The sequence below is a fragment of the Poecilia mexicana genome, unplaced genomic scaffold, assembly GCF_051168715.1.
Source record: "Poecilia mexicana isolate PSO_F unplaced genomic scaffold, ASM5116871v1 scaffold_6, whole genome shotgun sequence".
Taxonomy (NCBI): domain Eukaryota; kingdom Metazoa; phylum Chordata; class Actinopteri; order Cyprinodontiformes; family Poeciliidae; genus Poecilia; species Poecilia mexicana.
The window spans coordinates 21,219,457-21,232,083 of record NW_028263375.1 but is presented as its reverse complement, the minus strand read 5'-3'; the positions used below and the strand labels follow the sequence as shown (position 1 = coordinate 21,232,083).

The following is a 12,627-nucleotide window of genomic DNA, read 5'->3' as shown; positions in this document are numbered from 1 at the left end:
GCCGCACATATTAAAAGACATTGAAACTGCTGATTAAGTAATGCTGGTGATGCAAAAAAAAAAAACAAACAAAAACAAAACAAAAAACATTGATTTAAATGCTTTTCTTTTTAATACCCACGATCGGGAATTGACCGCTAAATTCAGATCAATTTATCTCCATTAAAGTCAACTCACAACAAGAACAAAATAGTGAAATTAGGTTTGCATTTTTTCAGTGGAAATTATTTCAGAGCGAAAACAACCCATGGTAATTTCTAATACTATAAAATGAATTTTGTCATATTACATTTTATTGATACATTACTATAGTATACTTCTCTATAAGTGTTCAATGAAAGTGTGTGGGACAAGGCTAAGAAACTGTACCAAATTCTGCATTTTTAGAAATTAGAAGACAGATTATTATTTACAAAATTAATCCTTTTCGGCACAAATACTCTCTATGTGTGTAGATTCAAAAGGAGAAGCTGTAAGAAATAATGGATATGTTTATGGTGCTATAGTTGTTTTAGGAATGTCAGCTGGGTTAGAACTAAGACCACAACCTCTGATTTGACTCCTTCAAAGAACAGAAAAGTCAGATTCTTCAGTATCTGACCTGCTGATCAGAGCAACTGGCTGACTCATCTCTGCAAAGAAACTGGTGCACCTGTGTAATTTTTAAAAAAGCCAAATACACAATATGAAAATTATGCAATGAGAGGAGCACTCCTCTCACTGCAGAAAGTTGCTGGACCATGTGAACAAGCTGAACACTGGCAGAGAATCAGTTCAACAGCCACACTTCCTGAAAGTTCCCAAGCAGAGACACAGATTGTGCCTGCCTGGACTTACGACTTAGAAGACTTCACGTTTCAGGCTCAATCAAATGTCACATGAACATTCCTGAAGTCGGTCAATTTAAAGGGAAAAAAATAAATAAATAAAAAAAATCAGCTCAACAATGAGACAGTGGACTACCAAACTAGCTTTGCTTGTGCACACAGGCTCAGGCAGGCAGGCAGTGGGGTGTGCCTCTTAGCCAGCTTTACAAGGAGCACACCTCTTTTTCTTGTGACAAGCAAAGCAAGTGAGTTTTAACTAACTCCATAAGCACACCGAAAGCTCTCTAATTACAATTCCAGCAGCCGACATCTTCTACAAATATAATTACCCCTCTTCATGGGTAAGCAAAGACCAAGTTATGCACTGTTGGAAACTACTACACCCAATCACCACCCACAACTGCAAGTCAAGCAAACACTGTTAATAAGTTAATGATGCAACTGACAAAGAATGTCAGCCACCACAGCAGATGAGAGACCATCATGGGGCTGGCGTGGTGTAAATATGTCATCCCTGCTGTGCTCGCTTTCAGTCTTTTGAGGGACAGTCTTGTCTGTTACACCTCCTGCCAAACTGTGTAGCCTGATATCCCAGGGGATTGGCCTGAAATAGAGATCCAGCTTCACAGAGGGCAAACAAACACAAACAGAGAAGTGTGCATATGTCCGTGGGTTCAGCTGGCGTTTTTTTGGTAAATGTGTACAACACCTCACAGTTACTACAGATCAATCTAAGTGACAGTTGACATATGGGAGGAGAAGGGGAGTGTGTGTTTGCGTGCGTGTGTGTGTGTGTGTGTGTGTGTGTCCGTCAGTACGTGCGAGTTTGGGGGATGGGCAACCCCCCACCAAGACACCTGTTGAAAGTGCTTTTGTCACACAACCATAAATAATAGCTGTCTGATGGTGTGTGGGGGAACCCATTTCGAGTTCATTTCAATAAACAAACGAAGCTCACTTTACTTTCTGTTTAGCGATTACTCAAAGTATTTTTAACATTTAAAAAATACACACAACCACAAGCAAACAATAGCTAAAATATAACTCAAGAAATTAGCACTTACTTGAATTAAAATAAACTGTTTTGAGTAAACTGGTTAACCTTCAACGGTAACGGTCTATGAAAAGATAACACTGAAGTTAGCAAACAAGCTAGCTACGAGCGAAGTCCTACGGACCTTAAAACAACGATTCCCATCAACAAATATAATACGGAAAGTGTATTCGGCTATATTTTTAAAGAGATAGAACCACATACCTTCAGTAAGACCAGAAAATCGCATCACTCAAAGTGTCAAAGAGCAGGCTAGCAACGAACACCCGCACCACAGCCAAACTCTGTAACGGTGCTGCTGCTGCTGCTGCTGCTGCTGCCATCTTGTTCAACGACGAGGAGGACACACCGAGCGACTTTTCGCACATTTGAAGCTCCAAGCCACGCAAAAACAACAGCATTTACAAAAACGAACTATGGTCCATGTTTTAGAGGGCCGTCTTGGGTCTCACTAAACATTAATATCGTGTCTAGTCGAGGCGAATATCGAAGTTTCTAAACTTTTGCATGTTAACACGCCTCGTCCCCCCGACCGAGTTAGCTGCTGGCGGCTAGCTTGTTGCTGCTGGTTCGGTAGCTTGTTGCTTCTCCGCATGTGTGGAATGTTGGGGAGGGGAGGAGGAGGAGTAAAAGTGCTGTGAGTCACACTGACGGCGAGTCAAAACATTTCTAAACTTCCATGAGCTAACTGCAGTCATAAGTTTACATACAGGCTGTCATATTAATTGTGGGTTTCTAATCATTTTGGAGGCATTCTTGCTTCGAGTGAAATTATACCACTACTAGCAATTTGTATGGCGTTTTAGAAACAAAAAACATAAATGCACCTGTTTTAATATTCCATTTGTATCTAATTCACATAGCGTGATAGATAAAGACAGAAGTATGTAGCCAGGCACTAAAATTACCTCAATGCTCAATAGTCAGTAGTTAGCTGAGTGCTTTTAAAATATAACATGATATTGATATTTGGATTTAAAGGCATAAAACGGTTTGTTTCAATTTTTGTTTCTGTGTTAGAGAAGTTTATTATTATTATTATTATTATTACTATTATTATTATTATTATTTGCTCTATTTATACTCACATTTTGTAGCTACAGAATATCAATGTTAGATATTTCAGATTAAGAAAAAAAACATTTATGAGAAAAATCCCATTCACATAATAATATCAGACATTTTCATGAGAAAAATCTGACATTTTCTAATATTGAAAAGTCTTAAAATTATAACTTGTTCTAATTTCTGCTTGGGCTCATTGTTATTTTGAAACACACTGATGTCAGACTGTAACCATCTAGCTGTTTTGTGTAAGAATTTATTATTCTCACCACTTTTAATAATGCACCAACAGCGATAAACAGTTCATTTGATGAGACTACAAACATCATGTTTGACAGTTGTTACAGTGTCACTGCTCATGAAAGAATTATCTTGACTTCTTCAAACATTTTTCACATTTGTGGGCCAAATAGCCCAATATTTGTGTCATTTCCATTTTCTAAACCTACTTATCCTTACAAAGGCATAGACAGATGGGTTTTCTTTTCCTCCTGGGAATTGCCTTGGTTTCTGGGCTGATGTTAAACAACTTTTAAAGATAGGTTCACACTTCAAGAGTTCATTCTATATCATCTTCGTGACTTAGAACTTGATTAGGGTTTAAGCAAAACAGAATCTAAAACAATTTCTAATCATATCTGGATTAATTTTCAGCGAATACAATAAGGGTGTTGTGGGAAAACAATTACCACAACAAATGAGTGCACAAATAATGAGTAGCAATGACTCATAACATGGGCCTATTGAAATTATGCACATCTATACATTGCACAATCTTCTCAATCACTTTTTCCCCAAATAAAAGTACAATCCTTCTGGTCATCCAATTTCTTTTGGAGGCATTACAGCAAAACCATTAATAGTATAGGCATTAATGAAAAAAATATGGCATAAAAAAGATCCAACTCCTCTGGTTTATTGGCAAAGCTGCTGTTTAAAAGATAATCAGAGACTATTTATAATGGAGCCAGTTCAGGATGGGATAGTACACATGCAGAATTATGAAACAAATTTGGCTCACGTCCATTCTTATGCATTTTATGGCATCATGCATGGGCTCTTCTTATATTATTGCTTATGTGCAAACTGATTTAAGGTAATATGCAATAAAAACTGACAATACGTTTTCACTGTAGTTAAAACTTAAAAGTAAAAGTAACAAAAGGAGCATTTTGGAAGTTTTTGTTTTTTAAACGATTTTAAATTGGAGCTCTGGCTCCATCTGCCGGCCCATAGGTGCGTTACATGCAAACAACTTGAACTTATTACGCAACTCCATCCTTTATTACAATTTTAATTTTGTTGGTGTTAGAAACAGCTATCTTCCAGTGTATTATATTAAAGATGATATCTCTGGCAGATGAAAGATTTATAAGGATATTAAAAAAGAGAGAGACTTATTAATGTGAGGGCAAACAACGCTTTATTGGAACGTCCAATTTCCACATTAAGACAAGTAAGTCAAAAATAATCAGTGTGTGATGTATGAGAACAGCAGCAAACAGAAAAATGTGGTAAATTGATACGAATACATTTTAGACTCAAACATAAACATAAATAACTGTCAGACTGTCAGGAAAATATGCTGAACATCTGAAAATATCAACAATAAGTTAACAATGAGTGAATACAATTAAATTGGAACTAAAACTGAGTAACACTGAAAACCACAATTGGCCCTTAATTCCATAGTTCCCTTCAATGAATTGGATTGAGTCTATATCCATCCTTTGCTTTGTTGTCATTTAAAAACATTAAAACTTGTTCTCTGAATAAATTGAGGAGTCAATAGACTCCTCAATTTATTCAGGAGTCTATTGAATAAATAGACTCCTATTTATTCAATAGGAGTCTATTGAATAAATAGACTCCTATTAATATCTCCTTTATATTATAGGAGATATTATTATCTCCTATAATATAAAGGAGATTATATTCAAAATATAATCTCCTTTATATTTTGAGGAGATTATAGTTTCTGTACATGGAGATCTTGATGGAAGCCTTCCAGCCTCCAGACACAAAAACTTTAGGCAAGACTATATGTGGAATTTGTATGTTCTTAAATATAATTTTTAAGATCATCTGGCTTACAGTTTATTTATTGGACCATTGAGTCTCTGCTATTCCTTTTACATTTATTTTATCTGTAAAGGTCGACTAACATGTCTTAGAGAGATCCAAAAAAGTACAAAGAAGTAAGTAACTCAGATATTGATAATTTAACATTTAAATACATATACAGTATACAATGTTCTCAAAAAACAAACCTGGAACTTTATGGAAGTGTGGAAAGAAGAAAGCTGTAGTTAAAAAAAGCCATAAAAACTTCCATTTCATATTTGCGTGTAAGCTAAATATTACACTCAAAATGCTGTAAAAGATGGCGGTGGAAGCATCATGCTCGGCTGATGTTGTTATTCCACAAAGACAGCTCATGGATGAAAATACATACAGGGCAATATTGGAAGAAAACTCGTTACACACTGCACTAATTGAAAATTGATGTTATCAATTTTCAACACCAGTTTGTCTGATTTTTAGCTATTTTGCAAAGAATTAGCAGAAAACTTTTATTCTCTACATGTGCTACCTGCAACAAACATACCCCAGTAGACGGAATATTTAGAAAGCATTCGAACAAATGGTCTTAATGCATTCCACACTTTTCAAGTATTTGCTTAAAATGGTAATACCACATATCCTTTAACTTGCACTTCCCAAATACGCACTAATTTGTGTTTGTCTATCAAAGAAAATTCCAATGTACCGTTTTCAAGTGTGTGGTTACAAAGAGACTAAACGTGTAACAATTCAAGAGAGGTGAATAATTTTGCACAGATGTATATGTCGTACTGTTCCCGGTGACGGCAACTGCAATACGGAGTTAAGTCATCCATTCCTGGCAGCTATGCTTAATAAATTAATGTAAACATAGGTACTGCAAATGTGACACTTATGAGGTCTGATATTTCAGTGAAGAAACAACACTGCGTTAGTACATGTAAGTGAAATGGTTGTTGTTTTAATCAAGTCAGTTGAAGGTGCTCGCTCAGCAGGGCTGGCTTGCCTCCCAGCTTAAAGATCAGCCTTCCTAAACATTTTTCTCTACATCCAAACCGTTGCTAATGAGGGAAAAAAGAAACCACAGACCACTCTTCACTCTGATATTCCTCCGTATCTGTGTGGGTTTATGTCTCTGTGCCGGAGCTCTCCCCCGGTGTCAGTATATTCTGCAGGATCTTCTGGTAGAACGGAGAGAAGACCAGCTTGTTGTAGTTGACCAGGCGACTGAAGCGGATCGAGAGCTCTTTTAGTTCTCTGCTGACCGGCGCCAGGCCTCCAGGGAGAGGAGGCGGCGTCTTGTGTTGACTGGACTCCAGGGCAGCCATTAGGTAGCTCTGAATCCGAGAGTCTGGGTGGGGGAGAAGGAGGGATCTTTGGTCACAGCAAAACAAGCAGCATAAATCAGCAAATAGAGACATGAAACCAGGAGCGCCTCCGTACCCATCAGCTTACGGACTGTGTTGTCTGGCTGGATGATGGCTGAGATCTGCCCCTTAAGAGCGCTCTTGCTCTCAGCTGAGAATGAGGAGAAGCCATGCTGGCTTAAACAGTGACTCAGCTCAACACACAGCTTCTCCCCTATGGTTGCTAGGGCCTCCTGCATACTAAATGACCTGAAAAAGCAACAAAATAGACTTTAAAATCTTGTCCAATCACAGCCGAAAAAGTTACGTGCTTCTCGGAAAGGTGATAACCACTGTAAAACATTCAGAAAGTAATTACTGCTGTTAAGAACCTGTTTGTTTCCTTTTTACATATAAAAGAAATACGAACAGAATCCCTTCATAATTTTATTCTGCTTTCTGGCACATATCTTTGCAGTGGTCAAAATGGTTTACATGCACACACAAAAAGCACCAAAAAAAGACCACAGCAATAAACATTTTAAAAAAATTTCACCTTTTGGGTAATTGATTTTCTACAGAGTCGATTATCTAAAAGATACACAGTTCAACCTCATTGCCTGCAGTTCCGCCGTCTGGAATAACTGAGATGGCGACTCCAAGCTCAGTAAAACAAAAAAACAACCAAAACACACCTTCTCTAAATTACAAACTCAGACTACAGAGAGTAAAGGTATGTAAATCCAGTTCCCATAGTTACAGAAGTTAAGACATATCAGAGCTTTCTCTGGATTAGCTTTGGTTTACCTTCAAAAGATAGGTGTGTCAAAATGAAAGAAAAAGATGGCAATTTAATTTCTTCAGTGTGGGATTTGTGCAAGAAAAATACAGTCCCTATGAAAGTAGGGATATACATTAATCCCCAAATCACATGTACCAAGACAAGCATTAACAACTTCAAAGGCGAAACTAAAATAGCATTTATTCTGGAAAAGTTGGCCTGACGAATGGGCAAAACTGAGTCTCTGGTTGTGCAAAGTTGATAGATACATAAAAAGTCACACTTTTAAGCTTTATTTTAAAAAGACGTCTCAATCTGCTTTCCTTCCACTTTACAACTATTCGTTTCTTTGTGCTGTTCTGTCTCACAAACTAAATAAAATACACCAAAGTGTGTGGCTGTATCATTACAAAATGTGGGGGAAAAAACGTGTGTGCATAAGCATATGGAGTTCAAAACAAGTCAAATGAAGACAAACGTGTCCCACAGAGGTCAAGCTAAATCCCGCAGAAATTCAAAGTTTGGAACTGGTTTGGTGAGTTTATAAACAGCTGATCTTATTGCAACATAAAAACTTAAAAGCTGCTGAGACGTTAAAGCCTATTGCTTACTTGAAAACATTGCACATCGGAGAATCTCCAGAGTAAGTACTTGTACTCACGGCATGTGCATTTCTGTGAGCATGGCACTGACAGTGTTTTTAAGAGTCTCCATCAGTCCTGGCAGGCCTGAGATGGCTTCTCCTGTGGTAGTGTAGACAATCAGAAGCACAGAGGAGAGCAGAACTAACCACTCGGCCTCCTGCTGCATCTCTAAGAACCGAACTTGGTCCATCAGCACCGTCTGGAGAGAGAAAAAAAAAGGGGTTCCCTTGGTGAGCAAAGAATAAAAACATAAAAATTCAGCCACACTTGTGAGCAAAGACTGGAAGCACAGAGCATTTACCTCTGGGAAAGGGTCTGAAGCGTGGTCCCACCTGAGCAGGCGAATGTATGCATGATTATGAACATTTAGTGGGTGAAGTGGGGGGTCACTGGAGGCAGAGGCACAGCTCTCCGTTTCTCTCAGGGATTTCACCGTCTCCTCAAGCCACTTCTTTGTGTAGTCTAATGCATCTAAACAGGAAAGGACATTTTTATTCTTCGCAGCAGCAAAGACTTGGTAACACAATTACAGATGTGCTACGACCTAAAGGAGTTTTGTAAAGGTACCATTCCTTACTTGGTTGTTTCTCCAGAAACTCCTGAAACTTGTTCCTCTCATACTCTACAGACAGCTGCATGAGATGTGGCTTGATGCTCTTCAGTGCAAAGTTAGCCATGTCCACCTTCATCAGGTCCAGCACAGAGAAAATAGCCCTGAGTGGAGGCAGAACATGTACACTGTTGTAAAAACAAAACAACTAACTCTGATTTCGCAGCGCAGGATTAAGGCCGTCAATAATCTCTAGCTACATGTGCATGTCTATGATTTGTGTTCATATCTACGCTGCCATTCAACCAAGGGAACATCCCTTCGCAACGAGCAGACTTGCACGCTGATTAAATTTCAGGGTCTAAAAATAAACCGAAGCTTGGCCAGTGCAGAGCCAATAATAGTGTGTGCATGGCTCACTTCAGCAGAGGAACAATCTCAGTGATCTGCCTCAGTTTCTTGACGTCCTCATCTCTGCAGGGGGCGCACAGAGAACCCATCATCTCAACGACAAACTGGGACAGCTGGCCGATATTGAGAGCTCCATTTTCAGCCTGCTGCTGGATTAGTGGCAGATCCAGAACCTCTTCGATGCGGGAGCACAGGCGCCCATGGCCCGGCAGCAAAAAGGACAGGAGCGTCTGGATGGAAGGTTGGAAAGAGAAAGGAACGTTAAATCTAAGGAGGAGATCAGTAACAGATATCATTTTGACATTGTCATGTATAAGCCGTATGTGCTAAAAAGGGAGAGCTGATGATGAATTTGTATGAAGGAGGTAGTTGTCACTCAAACAAAGCCAAGTTTTGTTGATCTCATCGTCCAATTCCTTTTTCTAAAGCGCAACTTGGGAAAGTGTACCAGAATTAGCTTTTTGAAGCCAGACTTGCAGCGATGAGTAACCTAGTATTTGTGAATAGCTGTATGTAGCCCTTGCTTCTTGCCATTTAATAGGAGCCTTGAAAACTATTTTTTCATACTTTCATAGTATTTGAAAGTTTTTACTTCAGCATTTGCTGCCTTTGTAGAACACATGTTCTGGCACTGAGTAAGCTGGATCAACAAACTAGAAAAAAATGTTCCGAAACTGGTCAGTTACTGACTACACTCTTTGAACAGACAGATAATAAGAAAAATATCACAAACAAACACAGATAATAAACAATCAAGTGTTAAAGAGCTTTATAATGCTTGATCTGATCAATTCTCACCTCTTTAATCTCTCCCAGGAGTTTGATGGCATGCTCGTATGACGGCGGATCCTCGTTCAGCTGAGCTTCCAAACGATCCCAAAATACTTTGTGCATAATCTCCTTCACTCTGTGCTCCAAACTGTGCCAGGACAAAGAGTAGTTTTCTTCATACTGCACCAGCAAATAAATCTAAACAAAAGGCAAACGTCCAGAAGACTGTCAAGCTTTTAACCCATACCTTCCTTCAGGAAGCTCTGTGGGCTTCACTTGAAAGTCCTTGTTGACCATGATTTCATGAGCTAATGCCATGTTTGTTACCCCCTTAGCTGTCTCCATCAGCTCCTCAACAGAAACCAACCTGGGTGGGCTGGCTGTAAGAAAAGGAAAACAGATTCATTACATTATAGAAATGTTAAGCGGAAGGCCAAAAAAAGCATATAGACTCCTCTGCAGAGACAGCACCATATCCAACTTCCACACAAATGTACAGAGTTAGTATCGGAAGGTTTCATGCATCCACTTTTTGCATAAACTGTTATAAGCATAAACTCCAAAGTGTAATCTTTTGATTTGAGTACCATCTAATTTTATAATAATAGTATTTTGCTAGCACTAAAAAGTGAAGGTCCACATTCATTCACTTTTTACACTTCAATGTAAAAGGTGAAGTTTTCTGTTGGGCTTAGATCACTTTGTTGCTAGATCAACCTCAGTGAAATCATCACTGGAGCAGGTACTGGTACTTTCAGCAATGTGGGCAGGTGCCAGATCATGATGGCACATAAAATCAGCATCTGCAAAACACGTTTCAGTAGAAGAAATCATAAAGTACCCTAGAGTTTCCGGATACATGGTTGCACTAGCCTTCACGTAACACAGTAGACCCACAGTGGCAGATCATCACCAGATCATCACTAACTGCTGAAACTTCATACAAGACCTGAAACAGCTTGGATCCTGTACTTCTTCACTCATCCTCCAGAATGTGTGACCTAGGTTTCCAAATCAAATGTGAAATATATTTTCGTTTGACTATTGATGACTGAGAAACAGTCAAGTACTTTTTTCATTCTCCCGGATAAGATGCTTCTGGCATTGTCTCTGGTTCAAGAGAGGTACAACGCAACAGCTTCACTGAATTGTCTTGTGAATCTCCCCCAAGCTCTTGAATAGGTATAGCTTCACAATCTTCTCAGTCTATTAGTGTCTATATTTTTCTACTACACATCCACTATTCATCTACTCAATTTCCCATTACGATGTTTGCATTGAGCAATCTGTGAAACAGCCAGCTTCTTTAGCAGTGGCCTGTTTTATATTACCCAAAGCAAAATGTAAACAAATACATATAAAAACAATCTAAAAAAAAAAAAAACATTTTTAAAAGACAGGTTAAAATCCTCCCTCCCGCCCCCCAAAAAATAAAAATCATCTGAATCTGTTGATCCACAATAGATGGCAGCAGGACTGTAATGAAGGAAAGATAATTTTTCTCTTCTTTACCAGCAAGGAATCCCTGAAAAACTAATAAAAGGCATCAACTGACATATTTTTTCTGAAATTTATAAGAGGAAGATTAAAAAAGCCAAGACAATAGACAATAAATAACTTTGAAAAAGTACTTGAACACAAATACAAGTAAACATGAAGGCATACAAACCTTGATATACATTTTTAATGATACAAATGTTAATTATGGTACTAATGGAAAATAGTAAGAGTATACAAGATAAAACTATTCCATTAAAATGAAGTAAAAACCAGCAGCACATTCAAAAGAAAATAAATTACCAGAAATAAAGGCTATCATGTGAATAGTGAGATAAATTAACGATTCTATTCAGTTATTGAATACGATTGTACATAATGCTTTCTTCACCTTGCAGCGTGTTCTCTCTGTGGGGGCTCCGCGTGCTGGGCCTGACCTGCTGCCCCGCAGTCTCCTCAGATACATCCTTTAACTCCTTGTCTCCTTCGCGCTGTAAGTGGTCTGACTCGTTTGGCATGCTGGATCTGCAGGATAACAGGCGACACAGACGCGTCAAGCTGCAGAGATTTTTTTGTGCTGAGGACAACACGATACAATCTGAGGAAGATGTGGAGGTTTGTTTTGATGACGTAATCCACATGGGATGAGGAAGAATGATCGGTTTGCTAAAGAGCTGGAAATGACACGAGTAACCAGCTCAAGGCTTTTTTTTTTTTTTTTTTAAGAATCTGTTTCTGCAGTCCTATCTATGACATTTACCTTCAAAGCTCAGCGTTAAGAGATGCCTTATCTGCAGAGCCCAACTTCTTAAGTTAGCAGCTAAACTCTAAGCCCACAACAACAACAAAGCCCTGTATGACACAGCTTCTCCTTCACAGCTCACACATAGCGTCACTATGGCTACCTCAGATTTATTTACACCTTCCTCACAGTCGTGGGAGGTCTCCAACAAAGGCAAGGTTGTGCTTCCCACACGGGAAACTCGGGTTTAGTCACGTCGCAGCTCGGCTTTTTTGTCCCCCATCAGCTAACAACAACCGCTAACAACCCGGACACTTCCTGTGATGGGCGGAGCTACTGTGACGTAACAGTCGAGCCCTCTGAAACTAAACTCAAAAAGGAGGAGAGCAGGAAAAAAAAAACATTGAAAATATCTGACTAAAACGTCAAACGTGTCATTTTTCATACAGACATTACTGAGAACTCTACTTCTTTAAAGTTAGTACAGTACTCAAAAACCTTTTATATTGAGTAAATAAAATACATTACATACATTGTACATTTTCTTTATAGAAATGGACAAAGAGCGCGTTCTGTAAAAATTGCCAGTTCCAGTTTTGGAAAAGCCTATCTTTCATCCGTGTCGCAAAACAACCTGAGAAATGTGACTTTTGAAATTTTGTGTTAATGTCGCTGATTAAAACAGGTCATGGAGTATATTTAAGTACATCTTGATTTCCTAAAATGTGTACAGATATCTCTTATTTACATAAAATTAAAATAGCCATGTATTTTCTGTTGGTGGCAGAAAGAGGAAGGCTTACTTAAAAATAAGATTATAGCACAAGAAAATGTAGGGTGTAGCTGAGGAGCAAACTTACATTTAGCCACTTGGT

The 12,627-nt window shown here is 38.6% G+C and overlaps 2 protein-coding genes across 4 annotated transcripts in view; both read right to left on the bottom strand.

Moving 5' to 3' along the window:
- Positions 1-2,467, bottom strand: part of LOC106931170 (homeodomain-interacting protein kinase 3-like) — a 29,737-nt gene extending 27,270 nt beyond the window's left edge. For both annotated transcript variants that reach the window (XM_015009148.2, XM_015009150.2), the window contains exon 1: positions 2,086-2,467. In XM_015009148.2, coding sequence (XP_014864634.2) covers positions 2,086-2,110 — 25 coding nt within the window. In that variant the 5' untranslated portion in view covers positions 2,111-2,467. The remainder of the gene's footprint in view (positions 1-2,085) is intronic.
- A 1,876-nt stretch (positions 2,468-4,343) lies between these two features.
- On the bottom strand, positions 4,344-12,095 carry tcp11l1 (t-complex 11, testis-specific-like 1). Of its 2 annotated transcripts, none has more exons than XM_088006395.1 (10): positions 11,771-12,095; positions 11,402-11,535; positions 9,761-9,893; positions 9,541-9,661; positions 8,752-8,972; positions 8,359-8,495; positions 8,083-8,252; positions 7,799-7,980; positions 6,454-6,626; positions 4,344-6,361 (listed from the first exon to the last, which is right to left on the bottom strand). In XM_088006395.1, the coding sequence occupies exons 2-10, from the start codon at positions 11,526-11,528 to the stop codon at positions 6,138-6,140; spliced, it is 1,488 nt and encodes a 495-aa protein (XP_087862521.1). In that variant the 5' UTR covers positions 11,529-11,535; positions 11,771-12,095; the 3' UTR covers positions 4,344-6,137. The 2 variants fall into 2 exon arrangements, with proteins under 2 accessions (XP_087862521.1, XP_087862522.1); XM_088006396.1 differs by having other exon boundaries at positions 11,916-12,095.
- Between the last annotated feature and the right edge of the window lie 532 nt (positions 12,096-12,627).

What these genes read in the sequence shown, in the direction of transcription:
- tcp11l1 (XM_088006395.1), bottom strand. Translation starts at nt 11,528, where the DNA reads ATGCCAAACGAGTCAGACCACTTACAGCGCGAAGGAGACAAGGAGTTA. An exon ending in CTTCAGACCCTTTCCCAGAG is followed by an intron (nt 7,981 to 8,082) that starts GTAAATGCTCTG and finishes TTCTCTCTCCAG; the next exon opens with ACGGTGCTGATGGACCAAGT. An exon ending in CACAGTCCGTAAGCTGATGG is followed by an intron (nt 6,362 to 6,453) that starts GTACGGAGGCGC and finishes TCCCCCACCCAG; the next exon opens with ACTCTCGGATTCAGAGCTAC.